The 23,188-nt window shown below is 35.8% G+C and overlaps 2 protein-coding genes across 2 annotated transcripts; one reads left to right on the top strand and one right to left on the bottom strand.

Annotated features, from left to right (window-relative positions):
• Nucleotides 1-761: 761 nt before the first annotated feature.
• Nucleotides 762-6,470, bottom strand: LOC123702553 (zinc finger protein 845-like). The gene is made up of 4 exons (XM_045650330.1): nt 6,187-6,470; nt 4,424-5,766; nt 3,595-3,631; nt 762-2,225 (listed from the first exon to the last, which is right to left on the bottom strand). Exons 1-4 carry the CDS (start codon nt 6,370-6,372, stop codon nt 972-974), a joined length of 2,820 nt encoding a protein of 939 aa, XP_045506286.1. The 5' UTR covers nt 6,373-6,470; the 3' UTR covers nt 762-971.
• A 481-nt stretch (nt 6,471-6,951) lies between these two features.
• LOC123702396 (T-complex protein 1 subunit eta) lies at nt 6,952-22,787 on the top strand. The gene is made up of 14 exons (XM_045650139.1): nt 6,952-7,020; nt 9,932-10,030; nt 11,308-11,403; nt 11,900-11,965; nt 12,242-12,317; nt 13,105-13,216; nt 13,573-13,706; nt 14,702-14,877; nt 16,003-16,157; nt 18,489-18,658; nt 20,279-20,413; nt 21,082-21,270; nt 21,691-21,815; nt 22,654-22,787. Exons 1-14 carry the CDS (start codon nt 7,018-7,020, stop codon nt 22,747-22,749), a joined length of 1,632 nt encoding a protein of 543 aa, XP_045506095.1. The 5' UTR covers nt 6,952-7,017; the 3' UTR covers nt 22,750-22,787.
• The last annotated feature ends 401 nt before the right edge of the window (nt 22,788-23,188 follow it).

Genomic DNA, 23,188 nt, shown 5'->3' with positions numbered 1-23,188 from the left:
TCACAGCTAAAAAAAGCACACTCCAACTAACACCATCTTTTCGTGACGTGCCTATCGAAGTATCTGACCATCTTGAGTTGCTTGGCCTCTCCGTCTCATCGAATCTTAATTACGGTCATTTCATTAAATCTAAAGCTCAACTTGCTGCCAAAAAGCTTGGAATTCTGGCCAAAGTAAAGCAATATTTCACACCTGACCAGCTCCTCAGACTGTACCATGCTCAAGTGCGGTCCTGTGTGGAATATTGCTGCCACATATGGGCTGGCGCTGCAAAAACCCACCTTCAAGCTCTAGATTCAATTGAGAAACGCGCGAAAAGACTTATAGCCGAACCTAAACTAATAAAAAGTTTTGGATCTCTAGAACACCGTAGAAGAATAGCCTGCCTTTCTATCTTTTACCGGCTGCACTTTGGTGAATGTGCATCCGAGCTGCACAATCTTATTCCACCATCTCCATTCCACTATAGAACCTCGCGAAGAGCGGCCGGCTTTCACCCGTTCGTAGTAGATATACCTCGATTACGCACTAAACGCTTTGAAAGATCTTTTTTAATTCAAACTGCGAAGGAGTGGAACTCCCTCCCGCCTTCTGTGTTCCCTGAGAACTATAATTTGGAACTGTTTAAAACCAGAGTGAATAGGCTCTTCCAGGACAGGCATCATTTGCGATCGACCGCATCCACGCTTACCACCAGGCGGGATCGCGGTCAAATGCCTGCTCTGTTATGAATAAAAAAAAAAAAAAAAAAAAAAAAAAAAAAGACTGCGCGGGCGAAGCCGCGGGCGGAAAGCTAGTTAATATTATTTATCAAAGTAAGTAATAGTTTTGAGGGAGAACATTTTTCTTTATAAAAATATAAATAATCCCACATAGCCCACTTGGCTTCACCATTAACAATAAATTAGTTCCTTTACATTCATTTAACACACTCTTTATCAAGTCCTATTGTTTATCTGTTTGTTTCTTAGCTATTTCACAATTTCCAACATTTCCTTTTCCTTTTTCAAACCATCATCTAACCAATGAGATTTATTCATATGCTTTTTTAGTTCATGAGTTCTAACAAAGCTGGCTGAACACAGAGAACATGGTAATCGTGTTCCTTTATCATGCCTCCGCTTTGCATGCTCTGATCTCCTTGACGACGAAATAAACTTCTCCCCACAGTCCTCACACTCATATGGTTTTTCACCCGTATGCCTTCGTCTATGGTAAACGGCGGCCATTTTGGAAACTAATTTCGCGCCACAAATGTCACAACCGAAGTTCCTTTCCCGCGTATGCACAACACTGTGTTCTGCTAAACGAGCCGGCGTGTAGAACCGCTTACCACACCACTGACATTGGTGCGGTCTCACATCCATATGGATCCAAATAATATGGTTTTGTAATTGAGGTCGTGAATGGTAGGTCTTATTGCAATAATCGCAAATGAATGTAGCCGGATCGCGCACGTTGGACCGCTTGTTCCGTGGTATCGTTTTTAAGTCAGGTTTTGCATCTGGCTCACATTTAGACCTGTGAACGCGGTAACAACCTCGATTTGTGAATTGATCGCCGCACGCGCGACATGTCCTGACCATGTGCATTTGGGCATGAAGCTCGAAAGATGCTTGCCTGGTAAATGTCCTACCACATTGAGTACAAGTGTATGCATTTGTTGAATGGCACTTCTTTTGATGTCTCTTTAAGTCTAAAGCATTTTTCAGAAGCGTCGGACATTCATTGCACAGTAACATTTCAATTTTATGAATACTAGCCAAGTGATTTTTCATTTCTTCTCCTCTGTTTACCATGCTTGCACACAGCAGGCATGCTTCTTTTTCACTGCTGTTTTTCAAATGTAAATTCAAGTAGTATGGACTGTGGAACTCTTTGCCGCAATCAGTGCAGGCACAAGACGGCCCATTCCTTGAAATCCTTTGTTTCTTATCGTGTCTATCATGTGTTTTCTCCCTTTTGGGCTGATTCAGAAAATGGTTGACGAAATTTTTCGCATTCCCGTCAAAGTTCCTTACCGTTTGTAAGGAGAGATTGTCGTTGAAGATAGCGTATAAAGATTTGGAGCATTTGTTTCTATCTGAGAGCAGATCTAAAGAGTTGAAGCAGTTTAACCAAAAACTGGCTGAAGATCGTACTAAAATTCTGAATTCATAGGCAGCCTTGGCTAGGTCTGTGCAGGCTGCACATATTCCTTTCGGGCACAACTCTTCATCATATATCTGAAAAAATAGAAAGCACGTTTAGGGTGTCGGAAGGCTCAAGCTTATTACAAAGACAGTAGACCACAGTAGACACTCAAGTTTAAAAATAAACGGAAAAACCGCTGATATGACGGAATAAAATCTTCTTCTTTTTCTTCTATAAAAATGTTTCTGTATTGAATTACGTTATCCAAATAAAAAATGTGTTAACTCGCGTATTTAAAAATACCATAATTTTGAACGATAATAATGAATCGTCAAATCGCTGAAGACGTTTCGTTTTTAAAATCGTTTGATATATTTCAGCAACGTCCACATTTTGCAGATATTATTTTATGAGAAGGGCAGAAAGCATGTCGTCATGGTAGTAGTTCCCTGAATAAGATACCCTACATGACGATAATTAATTAGGTAGCTGATTTTTGAGGGAACCAATGAGGGCTTTTTTGCTTTTATGAATACCAGACCGTAAAAAAAGTTTAGTCCGTTAAACTAAAAAAAGTGTATGGATTTGTAATATATCCTCTAGCCACAGAGGCGTGAGGCCCACGTCACCAAAACATAAGCGACCTATATAAGTAGGTACTATTTAGATTTGGTAGTTTATTGTAATGCACCGATTTCATTTTTCTTTAGTGATTATTTTATTGATTGATAAATTTCCAGTTTAGGGTGCTTGTTAGAGCCAAGATCTTGCTACCCTGACAAAACTTCATAAGGTAAAGTGGGTCAATTGGCAGAAAAACAGTTAAGTTATTTATACAAAAATAATCAAAGAAAATATTATGTATTGCCACTCATTTACCTGTAAAAACTACATTCTTGTCAGATAGATAGATCAGATAGTAGATTATAATTGAACAGAATAATTTTTATATGTTTATTATCAATCAATTGATATAAAATTCATAAGTTCAGCTTCATATTTAATAAGTACACTTAATAGTTTACTGTCCATTTTATAAACTACTAGTGGTCCGCCCCGGCTCCGCCCGTGGTACATATTTCGCAATAAAAGGTAGCCTATGTCCTTTCTCGGGTATCAAAATATCTCCATACCAAATTTCATGCAAATTGGTTCAGTAGTTTAGGCGTGATTGAGTAACAGACAGACAGACAGACAGAGTTACTTTCGCATTTATAATATTAGTATGGACTAGCTTTCCGCCCGCGTTTTCAAAGAAAAACCCGTATAGTTCCCGTTCCCGTGGGATTTCCGGGATAAAACCTATCCTATGTGTTAATCCAAGTTACCCTCTATATGTGTGCTAAAGGACAATGAGTAATGGTGGGCCCACCTCTCAATAGAAGTGAGAAACTCATGAATGAATTGGTATTTTTATACCGAATAAAACTTAGTATTACATCAAAGGTTAAAAGTCAGTACTTTCGGAGTTATACTGTCATAAAAGTGATCCCAATCCCTGCAATTAGTTATCGTAGTTTACTTCAATATATTACCGAATAGTGTTAGAACCGTATTACATGTAAATTATTAATTACCGTAATAATTATATTATAATTTACCGTATTAATTGATCGAAACCAAGTTGGAAGAAACGCGATAACACAATATTATTGTACTGCTTGACCGGACGGCGAACTGTAGGTACTTGCGCTCATATAATATCTTTGATTTGGTACCTACCTAGGAGTTGGGAGATATCAACCATTCCTGGCCCCCGCGGCTTTTTTAAACGATGTAATTGTTATCGATGTACAGGACGACGAATAAATCTTATTTAAAGTGAAATACGTGTATTATTATCATTGTACCTTATAAAAATCCATAAATAATAAGTTAGATTAAAATACTTTAAGACGCCGAAAGTACTAACATTTGACCATAGTTGTAATAATAAATAATGTTCCGCTTAAAAAGCCCTATGCAATGGTATATCACATGTTACTATTGCGGGGTGGGCCCAGACTCCATACATTTGTTTCCCATTGTCCTTTCATTGTAATCGGTTCAGTAGTTTTTAAGTGAAAGAGTAACAAACATCCATACATCCATACTTAAAAACTTTCGCCTTTATAATAGTAGTAGGATACTATAGAACTCAAAAAGAGAGCCCAAAGTTATAAGTTAAATCTTTGAGATATATTATTTAGATTGGTATGGAATAAAATAAAAATAAAATAGGTCACATAGGTAAATGCAAACTAAACTTCGAAATAATTAAAAAAAATGCATTTATTTATGCTACAGTTACGCATTCAACACTTTAAACTCAGCATCCCTAATCTGCCTCTTGAACAGTAACACATTCTGATGTTTTTTGCTATGATGCACTAAGCCTCGACATGTACTAAATCTCTCATTACAAACCGTACACTTATATTTCATCTCTGGTAAATCACATTCATTTGGATGCATCGTTAGCAAATGATTTCGTAAACGGTAGGGAAGACGAAACTTCGCTGCACAGTACGTACACGCGTGTTTTAATACGATCTCCGATTTCTTATGCGTTCGCCGTACGTGCTCTGATCGTCGTGATGACGTTGAGAATGTTTCTCCACATTGCTTACATGCGTAAGGTCGCTCTCCCGTGTGTAAGCGTAAGTGCTGAACGTAGCCAAGGCGAGATTTCAAAACTATCCCACATTGGTTACATTTAAAGGTGTGGTTGAAGTCATGTGACTTCACATGTTCTGACATATGAGCTGCAGCCAACAATTTCCCGCAATGTACGCATGGTTGGTGCGTATTTTTCATATGCACAATTTGTATGTGCGCTGATATGATCTTTCTACCAGCAAATACTTTACCGCAGTAATCACAAATGCATTTTTTGTCAACACTGCCTCGCAATCCAACTCTGATTGGTGTTTTGTCTAATACTGTCCCTATTGTACTCTTAACATTATTTATACAGTTTTTGAAGTGATGTATGTAACATTTTTGGTTTTTGAATATTTTATCGCATCTAGGACATGACTTTGGTGTGTGTATTGACATATGGGCATGTTGTGCATTTACAGATTGAAACGATTGTCCACAATCTATACAAATGTTTGCACTTGGAGCGTGAAATTTAATCCGATGGCCATTGTACTGTTCAAAACTTATTAAAAGCGCAGGACAGTCTTCACATTCTATAGGCTTTTTATTGTGACTATTATTCAAATGTGAAACTAACAAATCCCTCATCATTACATCTCCACATATATAACATGCTCTTTTCATATCCGTAGACTCTTTTAAATGAACATACAATTGATATGGATTTCGGAAAGTTTTACAACATTCTGTACATGTATATATCTGTCTCTGTGATTTGCCTGTGAGATGTTCCGATAATTTTGTAGCCGCTGTATCTTTAGATATTGGTTCATTGAAATCATCGACTATAGTCATTTCGTTTTTGTTTATTACAGCAAATATTGCCGTGCTTTGCTTATCCTTTGGCAAGGGCAGGTTATCCAAGAGATCTATCAATATATCCCATTCGGATTTCGCTTTATAACATAGAACACGAAATTCGGCAGCGTTCAGAGCCGACACAGAGCATGATGAGCAGATTCCTGCCGGGAGATCGTCTTGTAACTGCATCTGTAATCAATGAGACTAGTCAAATGGTCACGACTCCAAGAGATGTTTAGAATACTGCCCATATGCCGAACGGTTTACAAAGCAAAGTTTGCATTTTCAATCCTACGTAATCTAAGCTACCTATTAGTAATTTATTAAAGTTTGTGTACAGTAGGGTCGATTGTTTATTTCGTTTTAATTAGAACAACTTATGTTTTTCCGTAAGCTGCTGGAATATTTTAAGGTTCAAACGCATATCGTATTTGAAATAGAAGATATGTTTTGCGTTTTGGTAACATTACCAATATAGAGAAACCGCAAATTACTAGGTATCCGAAATTACTGCATACTACTTTCTGCCGCCATTTTGTACCGTCAAAATGTGGACGTTCCGTTTATCGCAAATATTATATAAACAATACATACAATGTTATGACATACCTGAATTCCCGTTATTCTTTCAAGGACTTCGGCCAGAGTAAAGGCTTTTCCTTCGTCCATCATTACTGTGTCCTCTAAGAACACTCGACCTTCTTTTGTACTTCCCATACAAATACGGCATTTATCCATTCCATCTCCTTTTACTATATGTGATACTAATGCTTTTATGTCGACTTGTTTGCTCATTTTAGAGTTTTGAAAAATTATGTATATTGTGTAAAATAAGTTCAGTTTTACAAAGTTTGGGAATGAGCATGCAGCGTAAACCACAAACACTTCATCAATCATCTATCAATTTTCATAGTGCAGAATTGCTACGAGAAAATGAAATGTAAATTTGACAGTTTTACAGGTTAAAAATTTACACGTCAAAATGAATTCACAGAACTCAACAACAGACACCATTTATTAAAAAAAGAACGGGCAGAAAAATCATATTCGAACGTCCAACGAAGAGAAGAGATAAATTAGTATATTCATGCGTCGGCCATTAATTAGGTATATTCAGAATCGGCTGAGGCGACGCGACGCAAGGGCGACGCGAACGACGTCTTCTCAAAATAGTTCGATCAACCGGAAGTATCTGTAAGATTTATAAAATAACTAGAAAATATGGTGATAAAATAATATTGAAATAATTTAATTGGGAGGAATAGGTACTTTTATCTAGCGATTATTTTTTTTAGTTTCACATGCGTTGTCTATGACTTTTTCTTAGTCATTTGACTCAACTCTGTCAAAAACTCAAAAGTAAAATTTCACTATACGAACTGTCACTTGTCAGTCAATGTTTTGAGTTTTGTTGAATAGAAGGAATAGAATTTGTTCAAGATGGTAAATAAATTTGAAATTTCTAGTGTAATCTGATGCGTAAATGGCGTAATTTAATCGTCAATGCAATCGTTATTGAAAAAATTAGTCTGTGTATATAATATTTTACGAACATTAAGTGTACTTTCATTATATATCCCCTCTTATGTGAAGGGGTTAAAAATCCAAAATATGAATTTATTTTTTAGAATTTGTGAGTGTAATATGAGAAAATGTGTTAAATAAGTGTATTATATCCAAGTGTTTGATCAAAAATATATTCAAGTTGTGAAAAATGTTTGGAATATTCAAGAAATCAATCAATTTATACAAACTCGATTTCCATTATAAGTTTGACTCATTCTTTTATTATCAATTAATGAGAGTTCTAAAGTTATAAAATATTTAAATAGCTGTTTCATTTCTTAAATAATTATATAGTCATGTACCTACTTATATCATCTTATTTTTTAATGTACAGATTTTATTAAAACAAGTACAGGTGGCGACGCTTTTATTTACGCATAATTCCGATAGTTCCATAAAAAATTAACTAATAAAACACTGCAGAAAATGACAATTATAGAAATTCAATAACTTTAAGTTCTTCTTTGACTCAATAGGATGATCAATACTTTAGCCTCTATTATATTCAAAATCTATATTTTAATATGCTATACATGCCTTAAAAACATCCTTTCATAGTGTCAACAATGATTGCAGATAAAAAAAAATATATACAGTGGTGGACGTTTAATTAGAAACACGTAACAGGATGAAGTAGTCATCAAATTTATTTACTTTTGTGTATTAACATATTAGAGATTAAGCATTATTTCATATGTAATAGAACACCCGTTTATCTAGTTTTATAAGAAATTGCTTAATTTTAATCAAACGTTAGCTTAAATTAATAAAATTAAACAACTTTAAGTGAAGTCTGATTTCCGAGTATTTTCAGTCTGGACAACAAATTAGAAACAGCATGGTTCGAGTGTTCCAAAGTCAAAACCTGTTGAAATGCCGCCAATATTTTTTTCTTCTACAAATATTTGCACCGTTTTTTAAACATTCCATCTAAAAGTTTCTGAAAATTAATTTGCTTTGCAGTATAAATGGGTAAAAGTAAGATTTGTGACCCATCAACAAGAAAAATAATTTTAAGTTTACATTTTGACAAAAACTGGAGTTACAGGAAAATTGCAAATCATTTAGAGTGTTCGATAAAAGGATATTCAATGCTACAGTTTATTTAAAAGAGCATGGTACTTCTGATTAAGTGCCTAAAAAAGCTCGACCATGAAAAACCACTGCACGCGAGCATAGGCAAATAATTCTTTTTGCAAAAATGGATCCATTTAAAGGTTCCAATTGTATTAGAAAATATGTTTTTGCAAACGTGTTAAAATCTCATACAATCTAAGCCACGACGTTGTAAAGCCGTTGTTGTCTATAAAGATTATAACAGTCTAAAAACAACCCCATACGTGCCCATACTATAATATTTCCTCCGCCACGCTGAACTGTTTATTTATTATCTAAGGCATGGTTAACTGAACGACGCGCGTACCCTTTGCCATCAGAATTGATTAAATTAATTTTAGTTTCATCCCAAAATAAAACTTTTTCACTGGCGGACTGTCCACTAGCAATATTTCTTAGTAAATGAAAATCGTTGTTCCCTGTACTGCCTAGTAAGAAGCTGTACTTTCCTGGCGTCTCTCCCAAAAAATTTTGCCTCGACTTACTGCCTGCGAACCTATCTCATTAACACATTGCGAGGTTCGTCTTCGGAAAAAACTAATTTTATTATAGAATTTGAACTTTTAAATGGTTCCATCTTTGCCAAAAGAATCATTTGCCTATCCTCGCGTGCAGTAGTTTTTCATGGTCGAGCTTTTCTAGGCACTTGATCGGAAGTACCATGCTCTTTTAAATAAACTATAGCATTGAATATCTTTTTATCAAACACTCTAAATGATTTGCAATTTTCCTGTAACTCCAGTTTTTGTCAAAATGTAAACTTAAAATTATTTTTCTTGTTGATGGGTAACAAATCTTACTTTTACCCATTTATACTGCAAAGCAAATTAATTTTCAGAAACTTTTAGATGGAATGTTTAAAAAACGGTGCAAATATTTGTAGAAGAAAAAAATATGTGCGGCATTTCAACAGGTTTTGACTTTGGAACACTTGAACCATGCTGTTTCTAATTTGTTGTCCAGACTGAAAATACTCGGAAATCAGACTTCACTTAAAGTTGTTTAATTTTATTAATTTAAGGTAACGTTTGATTAAAATTAAGCAATTTCTTATAAAACTAGATAAACGGGTGTTCTATTACATATGAAATAATGCTTAATCTCTAATACGTTAATACACAAAAGTAAATAAATTTGATGACTACTTCATCCTGTTACGTGTTTCAATATATAAGTACAAATCACAGGCCAAAAAACAAACACAGTTTTCATACTTATCCCTTTTAATAAGAAAACGTTGTTCAACCAAATTCATGATTAGCCACTTTCTTCATTCAATTTTATCAATCCCAGATAGTTTTCATACTTAGCCCTTTTAAAAGATAAACATGAATCAACAACCAAATTCTCATCACTACATTTACAACGCAAAGTGCTCTAATACAAGCGAATGCTCATTCTAACCCCACTATGTAAATTTTTTTTGTGTAAACAGGCTTAGAGCATCATCAGATCTTTTGTTGTTCTTTGTGCGTTTGAAAAGATTCTATGCAAAGTTCTAATACTGAACAACACTGAATATGAGTTTTTATTACACTAAAAGATCACGAAAGAATGCTCTTGCTCTAGCTCTATGTTTGTTTGGTCTAAATGCACCGAGTGCACTGCCTACTCCTTAGCTAGTTGTTGAATTAAAAAAAAAGTTATTACCTATTTCTCGATACAATTTCAGCAACCACAAATCTTAGTACTGCGGGAGGGGACGGACCAGTCGCAGGGCAAGCCGCAACTGGTGTCCAACATCAATGCCTGCCAGCTGGTTGTGGATGCTGTAAGTTTATTTATATAATTCCTTTTAATCCTATGTCCTGTTCCTTATGAAATATCAGAATAAAAAGAAGCTGAAGTTACTACTCATTACATTGGCTATCTGTCAGTGATAGTCCCGTCATAATTGGTCCAGCTGTACCAGAGATTAGCCAGAATAAACATTGAAATAAATATTATTTTGGTATATATGTAAATCCTTTTAAATATTTGAGAAATGTTGAATAGAATGTAAGACTATGATTTATTTTTAACTTTATTCATTTGTTGTGTATTTCATTTCCACTTATGAGCCTGTGATTATACGAAAATTCGTTCCAATTTCCGATTGGATGACGAGATAGAAGTATATGAGGTGGTATCACACATTTAACTTGTTAGAGTGGCCGTACTGCTTCAAGCAGTTGAGACCGACTGCTTGAAGCCGCGACCGTGCAGTGGATAATAAAAATTCATTCACTGCCGTACACATGATTGCTTGAGCAGTCGCGACCGCTTCAAGCCGTCAACTGCAAGGTTTGTAAATTGTAGCGACAGATCGAGCAGTCAACGACCGACCGCTCGAGAAGTCCGTGTACGTCACTCAGCCGTTAACTGCTCGAGCTGCTCGTGTACGGCCGCTCTAAATGATGGAAATCACTACATAGTAATTAGTATAAAACAAAGTCGCTTTCTCTGTCCCTATGTCCCTTTGTATGCTTAAATCTTTAGAACGACTTAACGGATTTTGATGAGCATTTTTTTAATAGATAGGGTGATTCAAGAGGAAGGTTTTAGTATATAATTTATTAGGTTTTAGATAAACCGGGCGAAGCCGCGGACGTTAAGCTAGTATACATATAGGAGGTGAAAATGTTATGCTGATAAAATTATCTTTAAGGGACTTACACTCTAGTGCTTTCCAAAATAAAAGTAATTTACAAATTGGAATAGGCACTAGCTGATCGCGCGAACTATCTCACGTGAAAATATTAGCTGATTGGTTTTGTTATTTATTTTTTTGGACTCAAATTTCGAATGGTTTCCTCTCATAACATCTTCTCCTGATATTAACAAAAGCAACATTTAGAGATTTAACCAACTGAGCAACAAACATTAATATAAATAATTTTTTCAATAATACATATTACATACCTATGTCATTCAAAACTACACCACCATGCCATTAATCTAACAAAAAAATAAACGAAACACATCAAAATTGAATAATAAAGCCTCTTTTATAGCATTTATATATTGCGCAAATTGCTTCATAACATTATTTAACTCATTTGTGAACAGGTACGTACCACACTCGGCCCGCGTGGTATGGACAAACTGATTGTCGACCATTCAGGCAAAGCTGTTATATCAAATGATGGAGCTACTATAATGAAGGTGAGTGTTTTTTCGTATTTTAATTTTTAAAAAGAATTTTAATATGTAGGTGTGGTTGTTTTTTTTAAAGAAGTGTCCGTTGGTTTATTTCGATTTAAATTGGGCTCTGTATTGCTCTTTTTTTAATAATTCAATTACTACCTTATTAATTATTATTATTTTGTGTAAAAAACAAAAGAATTTGTGTATTGAAATATCATGTTAACACTCAGTCTGTTGAAATGGATTATTTATTCTCTCTTTTATGTATGTCGTCTAGTTAATTTTTAAATTGACCTGATAAATAATATTTTAAACTAGCGGTTCGCCCCGGCTTCGCCCGTGGTACATATTTACGTTTTCTCTATATAAGAATCATCTTTGGACTTCCACAAACATTAAAAAAAAGAATTATCGAAATCGGTTCAGCCATTCACGTGATGCAGTGACAAAGCGAAACGGGTTTCATTTTTATATATATAGATATAAAATATATTAAATCATGATCTTTACACAGCTTTTGGACATCGTCCACCCTGCCGCCAGAACGTTGGTCGACATTGCCAAATCGCAAGATGCTGAGGTATGTAATAATAAATATTATTTCACGATAGAAACTTACTTTTTTCTCTGTAATAAACATCGACCAGCATGTGTTCGTGAAAATTTCGTCAAAATATACGTTATTACTTATAAATATTTTTATTAATAAGTTACAATAACAAAATGATTATAAACACGGATCCAATTTCCGAATTCGCTTGATGACAAACTATTATATGATTTTTCCTACTCAAGTAATATTTGCATATATTCTATAGCACAGATAAAAAAAAAATATTTTAAATTTTAAAAACAGGTCGGCGACGGTACCACATCTGTGGTGATTCTTGCCGGCGAGCTTCTGAAGAGATTAAAGCCGTTTGTTGAGGAAGGTTAGTTATTTTTTATTATCTAGGTTTGGAGGAGGGTAGTTTTAAAAAAATTTGGGAGGGTACATGGTGAAAATGGTGTTGGTTTGGGTGAAATGCGATGGGGGCGTGTAAGTGATTAAAAATAAATTACTTTGTTAAAAAAAAAAAAACAGAAGCTGTATTAATTTGGCTTATGGAATTTAGTGCTTATAATTTTTTTCTAAATTACTCAATATAATCTTTTTGAAGTCAATTAAAAGTTAAAAAAAAAACTGTGTTTTGCGTTATAATAGAAATGAATGGTGCTATTTATACAGATAATTTTAAAACATTTTTTTTCTGTTATTTAAATACATTGGGTAACAGCTTTAAATACATTGGGTAACAGCTTTGTGCTATAGCTTGAGCGCAGTGACTGTAGGGCGGTGTAAGTACGTGCGGTGAGGCGGGGTGGGGGTAAGAAAGAGCACGAGTTAGAAGTTAGAAAGAAACGGAACGGTCGGTACTCTCCCCCGCCTCGCCGCAAAACAAACAGCCATACAGACACTGCACTCAAGCTATACGATTGGATATATGACTATGAAAATAGTGGAAAAATTGGCTTCTTCAAAAATAAATAACAAAATTGCTTCCATTTCTGGGTTGGGAAGTCGCATTCAAAAGGATAGTGAGAACATCGTTCTACAATGATTACATTCTTACGGATCCACAGAAATGCTGACGAAATACTAACATTATGAGTTTATTTTTATTATTATATTAAAAAAATATTAAAAAATAAAGTTATTAACACGCCAAATGTGTTAAGGTGTGCACCCGCGTGTTATTGTTCGCGCCGTTCGTGCGGCTTCGAAATTGGCCGTGGATAAAGTGAAGGAACTGTCCGTGCGTGTTGAGAGCAAGTCGCCGGAGGAGCAGAGGTGAGTATTCTGGAATGTTCTGGAAGGTTCGAGAATGTTCTAGAATGCTAAGGGGTGTTCGAGAACGTTTTTGGAAATTTTAGAATGTGTTACTCGTTACATTGAATGTTTTTACGTGTAGTAAAGTTGAGTTACTAGATGGTAATGATGGTAATAGTTACTAGATGGTAATAGAATGTTCTCGAATGTCTTCGAATTTTATATTATTAATTATCTCTATTATTCAACATACTAATGATTATAACAACGGATCCAATTACCGAATTTAATGTGGACACAACTCGTATGAATATCCCCATCCCTTTCCACCATCGAACCACAAACAAACAAACATACAAACGAACACAATTTCACAGGGATCTGCTAAAGAAATGCGCGGTTACAGCGATGTCTTCTAAACTGATTCATCAGCAGAAGGATCACTTTTCCAAGATGGTGGTCGATGCTGTGTTGTTATTGGATGCACCTTTGCTGCCCTTGGATATGATTGGTCAGTATTAAAAGATGTTAAAATAATTTAGATTTTAATGTTTGGAAAAGTTAAAAGTATGTAAAAGAGTCGACAGAAAGAGAAAAATTATTTATTTGAATCCACACGATAGTGATCTTAAATAAAACTAGCTTCGCTCCGCGGTTTCACCTGCGTGACTCAGCTTCTGCTGGTCTTAGCGTGATGATAATAATATAAAGCCTATAACGTTCCTCGATAATTTTTCAAATTTTTCAAATCGGACCAGTAAGTAGTTCTTGAGATTAGCGCGTTCAAACAAACTCTTCATCTTTATAATATTATTCAGTCCGGCGTATCATGGCAACTATTATTCGACTGATTTCTATTCTTAGATTTTATTTTATTTAATAAACTAGCGTCCGCGCGGAAGTCGGTCTATAAAACTGAAAAATTAATTTTTTTTTCTACGTATTTTTCGATAAAAAGTATCCTATTTTATGCCCAGGATAATAAGGTATAATTATACCAAGTTTCATCGAAATCGAACCATTAGTTTTCACGTGATGCCTGAACATACAGACACACAAACAAAATTTTTTAAATCACATATTTGGGTTTGGTATCGATCCAGTAACACCCCATGCTATTTATTTTTTCAATATTTTCAATGTACAGAATTGTCCCTTCTACAGATTTATTATATGTATAGATTATTTGTATTGCTTTTGTCACCGATGATTATAACAAACGGATCCAATTTCTGATTGTACAGTGAGGATCTTGATAGTAGACATGAGGTGACTAAAATATTAAAATGGCAAAGATATATCGGAATGCTGAGGTATTTCCATAGATTCAAAATAATGTCTTTTTGTAGTTAATTTATGACATAGAATTGTTATGTATGTATATTGAAAATTCTATAATTGAAAAATCTTTATAACTCTGTGTTTTAGCACAAAAAAAATTAAGTGGGTAGGAAACATTTTTATATAATTTACAGTATACCCTAAAAATTAATAATTTTCTTTCAGGTATCAAGAAAGTAGCGGGCGGTGCATTAGAAGACTCATTCCTAGTCGAAGGTGTGGCCTTCAAGAAGACGTTCTCGTACGCAGGCTTTGAGATGCAACCGAAGAGCTATGAAAACTGCAAGATTGCACTGCTAAATATTGAGCTGGAACTCAAAGCTGAGAGGGATAATGCTGAGGTGAGATATTGGGCTATGTTCATCTATACTAATATTATAAAGCTGAAGAGTTTGTTTGTTTGATTGTTTGTTTGTTTGAACGCGCTAATCGCGGGAACTACTGGTCCGATTTGAAAAATTCTTTCAGTGTTAGATAGCCCATTTATCTAGGAATGCTATAGGCTACATATCATCACGCTACGATCTACAGGAGTGGAGCAATGCGGGTGAAACCGCGGGGAACAGCTAGTAATAAATAACTGGGCTCACGATAAAAATAAAAAATGAGCGTGTGTGCCGCGAACACGTGTCAGAAGTGAAACTTCTTCGGTGAGATCAAAGATACCAAAATCGTCGACTTATTCCATTACGTGACGGTAACGCCGTGATCATGAAAATTTACTCTCAACGCGGCTAAACAAGTTTCACTTCAAAAAATGTTCCCAATAGATAACTAGACTTATAATCATAAAAAAAGAGTGTGTGTACTTATGTACACGCGTTAGAAGTTATACTTCTTTGGCGTATGGAAAAAAAATACTAGAATATACAACTTGAACATAGTTATCAATTTTCATACCACCTAGAACTAACTTCATGCTGTTAAATTTAGGTGTCGGTGTGCGCGCGCACTGTAAAAGTTCACTCTCCATTTCTCCATCGCGCCAAAAGAAGTATAACTTCAATAATCATAAAAAATTGCCCAAAGAAAAACTCTGCCTATGCATGTGTGGCAGAGTTTTCTTATGGTACATCAATGCTACATTGTTAATTATTCTATCACATAATTAATGTTTTTCTTTGGATAACTTTTGAGCGTGATTGTGAGTATAGTGGCTTATTGATACAATTTGTGCAATCTAAATGTAAACCTGAATATTAAAATTCAGAAAAAACATCACCAATGATTAAAACACACGGATCCAATTTCCTATGGAACAGTGGAGGATCTTGATAGTAGACATGAGGTGATAAAAATATTAAAATTTTAAATAAATTACTTTGGTTAGGATTTTTTACAAATAATTTCCGTCGATAAAATCTTTTAAAAATTGCGTTTGTTCAGTTACTGCCTTGTTTGGCTCCCACTTTTTTACTTTATGTTGCCTAAATAAGTTTCTTAACCTAAATAATATATACCCCCAGGTTCGCGTAGACAACGTACGCGAATACCAAAAGGTGGTAGATGCGGAATGGCAGATTCTATACGAGAAGTTGGCAGCGCTGCATGCAAGCGGAGCTAACGTGGTGCTGAGCAAACTGCCCATCGGTGATGTGGCCACGCAGTACTTTGCTGACCGGTGAGTGTCTCTTTGTGTACACGGTATGATGTGGGAGTATACCAGGGGGTAGATGTGGAATGGCAGATTCTGTACAATAATGTTGGGCCAACGTAGGGTTGAGCAAGCTGCCCATCGGCGATGTGGCCACACAGTACTTTGCTGACCGGTGAGTGTCTCTTGTGCAGTGTAATGTGGGAGTATACCAGGGGGAAGATGTGGAATGGCAGATTCTGTACGAAAAACTGGCAGCGCTGCATGTAATCTGGGCCAATTTTTGAAGTGAAACTTCTTTATCGGGGTTGGAAAAAATTTAGTGTAACATTTTTTCGTTACGCGTAACATTTTTCCGTTACGCGCCATCTTTTTCTTATCCCTACCGCGCGTGATTCGACGTATTTCTGTAAAGTTGCATATAGTAAATTATTTTTTGAAAGATAAGGTCATAAAGAAGTTTCACTTCTTATGTGTGTAGACTAGTACACGCACACATTTCTTTTTCTAACAATGCTATTGAATAAAAATTACTTTTAAAAGAAATCGTAGCAAATTTAAAATGTCAATTCAATATTTTAATTTATGGCAGTACTGCGTTGCCACAATTTTGCCAATGTCCTGTAGTGAATGGGAAAATGTCACCGATGATTATAACAAACGGATCCAATTTCTGATTGAACAGTGAGGATCTTGATAGTAGACATGAGGTGACAAAAAAATAAAATTTTATTGTTTATGTATTTATTTTTTGTTTGTATAAAGCACAGAACAGTAAGAACAAATAGAAGTGTGATGTGGGCGTGGCCCACGTGTCACTAGTAAGGTAAGATCACCTAACTTGCTCTCAGTTGTGCGCAGAAAAATATTCGAGTCGGTTGTCAGCTGTCAAACCTTTTTTTCATATTTATTCATTAATTAGGACGTGTTGTTTGGTATTAGAGTGGAAAAATGATAGCAGACACAATAATATCAGCAATGGAGGCATTCCATACCATCGGTAAGTCTAATTAGTACTATTATAGATTGAACAGCAAACAAGGCTATCTGGAATATTATTGCAATAAACAAACGAATGTCGGTTTAGTGATGATTAGAAAAGACAAACATTATAAATATTTTATTTTATTTTATTTTTCCTTAGCTTTCATTTCTACAATATTTTTTTATATATTTCCCAAAGAGGCTAATTTAAAAGAGAAATGGATAAATGCAACGTGACGAGTTACCTGGATGCCGAACAGCACTAAGTAGTCTAACAAAGGCCGCCGATACATGAAACCTACGGCAGTTCCAAGATTTAAAATAATGCATATTTTCTGTTTGTATTTTGTAAATATAGATTTATACTATTCTGTTCCGTTTTTTATTTTTATTTTTATTTATTTTTTTATGCTATAGGACAGCAAACGAGCAGACGCGTCGCCTGGTGTTAAGCGATACACGCCGCCCATAAGCATCCACTCCACTTGGAAGTGGATGTGTTGCTGTCCTCAAAGGGAATTGGAAGGAGTTAGGTAGAAGGGGCGAGGATGGGAGGGAATGAGGATAGGGAAGGAGAGGATGGGTAGGGGATGGGAAGGGATATGGGCCTTTAATAATAATAATATGAAAAGACGTACATACTTAATAGTAATAAACATACTCCAAATGTCTAGTACATACTTCAAGCGTAGAGTGAACAGGTACCTTCTAGGAAAGCGCGTACCATCTTAGACCACATCTCAGCATAACATCAGGCGAGATTGTGGTTAAGCGCTTCTCTATTCCCAATAAAAATATATAAAAAATGTGACACATTATACTATACTCATACAATAAAAAGTACCAAAAAAATATTTATTCTTGAATTATCGATAACAAGGCTGACATCCCTTAGGGCATAGCATCACGTTAATGTCAATAATGTAGAGTGACATAAATTTCAACCTTATCTCTATGTATTGAGGTTCAAAGTTATATCTATCGAAAACTTACGCCCTCTGTTGTTGAATAGCTGAATGTTTTCGAATTTGGAATTTCTGAGCAAAGAGAAACAAAACAGCTAATATACCTAGGGATGTTATACTAAAATATACCGTAACATCGTGCGTTAGAGTACATATTGAAATGCTGAATACCTAAGTCAGTTTTTACTCAAATTAAGCTGTCCAATAAAGGCATAGTTTACTTGTTGTGTAAACTGTTTAGCTATCGGTTTAAATGTGTGGGTTTGGCGACACTGGTTTTCATACTAATTATGACATTATAGCACTTCTATTTGTTCTTACTGTTCTGTGGTATGGACATATCGGGCACACATGAAAACGGTTTTTTTTTTGTTTCACTTAAAAAATTTATATGTTTTCGTGTTTCCAGCGACATGTTCTGCGCGGGCCGCGTGCCCGACGAGGACATGCGTCGCACGCAGCGCGCTTGCGGCGGCGCCGTGCTGTCCTCCACCCGCGACCTGCGCACCGACGCGCTCGGCTCGTGCGCGCGGTTCAGCGAGCGGCAGGTGGGCGGCGAGCGGTACAACATATTCGCGGGTGAGTGTGTGTCTGTCTGTCCTCCACCCGCGACCTGCGCACTGAAGCGCTCGGCTCGTGCGCTCGGTTCAGCGAGCGGCAGGTGGGCGGCGAGCGGTACAACATATTCGCGGGTGAGTGTGTGTCTGTCTGTCCTCCACCCGCGACCTGATTATTCGGTAAAAGGGTAATCTCAGGGTAAATTTATACTACTGCCTTAGTATAAATTGTCGTAATTGAAGCTTAATTTTTTTAGAACGTTAGTGAAAACGCGCGAATGCGAAAAAAAAAATTCAGTTAGTAATAAATATTTGAGAACCATCAAATAAAAAAAAATTATCCCTGTTACCTCTGTTAGCTACCACAATCGAGAGTTTCGTACAAGAAATTAAAGGGGGGGCCCTCCACAAAATAAGGCTACTCACGGAAAATTAGCTTGATAGTAATCACTTGCAAAAATAGGCGATGGATCCTGAACTATTTACCACCCATCACATGATAGATTATTCCATCTTAAAACCGAAAAAATACATAGTCCGGCTGTCAGAATAGTCTGGTCACTAAGGCATTCGTAATTTTCTGGATTCGTGTGCGGACCCCAGGTTGGGAAAAGCTGGTTTTATTCATTGATCTTTTTACACCATTGCTCATGATTATTCGTTCGTATAAAAAGCATATTTGCTTTAATTTTCTGATACTAATGGCTTGTTTTCTTGTAAAGGTTATGAAAAAGAAAATGCGCCGCCTGGTAAGAAATATTCATATGAATATAGTCACATCAAATACTTTATTTTAGCATCATGTTAATATTTATACAGGGTGTTCCACCCTTGGTATACTAAGCTCAAAGGAGGTTATAGTTTTGCATAATATGCTGAGTACGTAAAAAATACTTATAAAATTCCAGACACATTTTTTTTTCAAATAGATGAATTCTTAAAACTCTATGTGTAGCATAACCCCTAACAAGCAATCCGCCCAACTTTGCTACCCGCACGTGGGCTATCTTTTAAGATTATGTTTTCATTGATAAAATGGTCAACATTAGCGAAGCGGTATATGCCAGCTGCGCGAAGTTAAGTATTTTTTACGTACTCAGCATATGCAAAACTATAACCTCCTTTGAGCTTAGTATACCCAACAATGGGACACCCTGTATATGCAGGTTACAATTGCTATACATTTACTACAATTAGTATCATGTAGATTAGACTTTTATATGGTACCTGCATTAGTTTATTTAGGTTTAGAAAAATTGTTACTTATCAATAGTTATTTGAGCCCAGGGTCATTGTGATTTAAGTATTATAGGTGTACACTAGATTATTTGAAATAGACATTTTTTTCGATTAATATTCAACTAGCTTTCTAGCCGCAGCTTCGCCCGCGCAGTCAAAGAAAAACCCGCATAGTTTACGTTCCCGTGGGATTTCCGGGTTAAAACCTATCCTCTTTCCCGGGGTAAAAAGTAGTCTCTGTCCTTTCTCGGGTGTCAAAATATCTGTATATACCAAATTTCATGCAAATTGGTTCAGTAGTTAGGCGTGATTGAGTAACAGACAGACAGACAGAGTTACTTTCGCATTTATAATATTAGTATGGATGTTTTTTATTAATATTATTTCGTCAATTCATTTCCAGGATGCCCAGCAGCGAAAACATGCACGCTGATCCTCAGAGGTGGCGCTGAACAGTTTCTGGAAGAGACGGAACGTTCTCTGCATGATGCTATCATGATTGTGCGAAGGACCATCAAGAATGATGCTGTTGTTGCGGGTGAGTTTTTTTATAATTTTACAAGTAAATTTGATGTCTTTAGAAATCATTTCCATATACTTGGTCTATATCGTCTGACGTTTGAACTATACTTTTTGGAAGCATGAATTGATTGTTGTTATTTAGTACTAGCTGCGCTTCGCGGTTTTACCCGCCTAGCTCCGCTTCTGTTGGTCTTAGCGTAATGATATATAGCCTATAGCCTTCCTCGGTAAATGGGCTATCTAACACCGAATGAATTTTTCAAATCGGACCAGTAGTTCCTGAGATTAGCGCGTTCAAACAAACAAACTCTTCAGCTTTATACTATTAGAACCATGTTAGAAAATTGGCCCGTACCAAACTGGTCTATATCGTCTGACGTTTGAACTATACTTCGCGGAAGCATGAATTTTTCTTTGAGTCAGTGTAAGCGACTTGTATATGTTTAACGATATGTTTCACGTAAAAACCAATTTTTTTTTATACAAGTTTTTTGTTTTTAATAAAGTGTTGTTGCAAAAAGTACTATTGTAATCGACTCAAAGTCAAGACTCTTGGTCCTCGTTTTTATCCTTTGAGAATCTTAGTTTGTTTGTTATTAGTCACCTTGATCGAACAGTAGATATGTGGAAAAAAATCTCATATTTTCTACAATTATCGTAATTATTATTTACTTTTTTTCACAGGTGGCGGTGCAATAGACATGGAGCTGTCCAAACATCTCCGCGATCACTCCAAGGGCATTGCTGGCAAGGAGCAATTACTCATTGGGGCCATAGCACGAGCGTTTGAAGCTATACCACGTCAGTTGTGTGACAACGCTGGCTTCGATGCCACCAACCTGTTGAATAAGCTGCGCCAGAAGCATCATCAAGGTGGGTGATGAAAAATAGGCCAAGAGAGGACATGAAATTTCGTCAAAATGTCATTTTTCATCATGACCCAGCACTAGACATTAAGCATTAGGCAATAAGCAGAAAAGTTTGATTTGAGAACTTCCGACTTTTTTAATGAAGTACGAAGCAAGCCATCAGCTCCAAGTATTTTTGCCACGAGAGATAGTCGAATTATTTTTATTACCACCTATTAAATTATTTTACTCGCCACGCTAGAATTTTACTCAGACTACTTAAATAATTTTACTCTACAAACTTAAACTATTTTACTCTCCAGAGTAAAACTATTTTACTCACCGGAGTATTTTCTGCAATACCACTATACAGGCGAGTTATCGACCACAGTCAAAATTTTACTCCTTCGAGTAACATTTTACTCACTAGAGTTACTATTTCCAGGCGAGGTCTGGTTCGGCGTGGACATACAAAAGGAGGACATCGCGGACAATTTCCTCAGTTGCGTCTGGGAGCCCGCCGTGGTTAAGATCAACGCTATAACAGCCGCGTGTGAAGCTGCCGCGCAGGTTTGTATATTTATTTTTGTATGTATGTATGTGTGTAGGTGCGAGGAAGGTAAGATTAAATGATTACTAGTGATCGATATTTTTTTTATTGAAGTGAAACTCCTTGATCACGGTTGGAAAAAAACTTAGTGTAACATTTTTTCGTTACGGTTGACATTTTTCCGTTACATGCCATCTTTTTCTTATCCCTACCACGCGCGATTCGACGTATTTCTGTAAAGTTGCATAAAGTAAATTATGTTTTGAAAAATAAGGTCATAAAGAAGTTTCACTTCTTACGTGTGTACACTAGTACACGCACACATTTTTTTTAACCTATTTTACGGAAAAAAATAGCGCGTTTGCCGAGTACACGTGTCAGAAGTGAAACTTGTTTGGCAAAGATTACTTACTCCATGACGTGACCTTGAAATTTTACTCTCAACGCGCCTAAAGAAGTTTCACTACAAAAATGGTATTGAAACTTCTTTAGGCGCGTTAATTGATTGTTTGTAAAAAGAAGAAAGAATCGATCAGTGAAACAGATACATAATATTATGTCTGATGATAAATTGTTAAAAATGATATCTATAGTTTTACTAATTAATAATATTATGTATGAAGTAAATTTGTCACCGATGATTAAAACAAACGGATCCAATTTCTGATTGAACAGTGAGGATCTTGATAGTAGACATGAGGTGACTAAAAATGACTATAGCTCTAGCTCTATGTTCGTTTGATGTAAATGCACCGTTAAACAGCCAATTTGTATTTTCATTCCCAGTTTACTATAGACACAAGAACATTAACTTTCTATTATTATACTTTTTTACATAGATTTTTTTTCATTTTTCAGATTCTCTCCATAGACGAAACTATCAAAAACGTAAAGAGCGGTGGAGATATGCCGGCCCCGCCCGGCCGGGGCATGGGACGACCCCGTATGGGTTAAGGGGCATTGTGGGGCACAATAATATTATATAATAATAATGCACTTTTTTGTTTAACTCGATTCCTATGAAAAAGTTGTTGAATTTGGTAAAACATGAACCATAATGATGTGTAAAGGGCTACAAATGGAGTAATTTTGATATAGAAATTTGCTGTATGTGAAAAAAAAAGTAATAAGACATTAATATTAACAACTAGCGGTCCGCCCCGGCTTCGCCCGTGGTATATATTCACGTTTTCTCTACATAAGAACCATCCTCGTACTTTAAGGAATATAATAAAAATGAATTAAAGAAATCGGTTCAGCTGTTCTAAAATTATGCGCTTACCAACACATTTTGGGATTCATTTTTATATTATAGATAAAATAAAATAAATAATTAAAAAAAAATTCCGAAGCAAAACTCTGCCCATTTGTGTATTAAGCAGCGTTTAGAACA

The sequence above is a fragment of the Colias croceus genome, chromosome 23 (genome assembly GCF_905220415.1).
Source record: "Colias croceus chromosome 23, ilColCroc2.1".
NCBI lineage: Eukaryota > Metazoa > Arthropoda > Insecta > Lepidoptera > Pieridae > Colias > Colias croceus.
The sequence above is the reverse complement of the archived record's forward strand: the minus strand, read 5'-3'. Positions and strand labels throughout refer to the sequence as shown.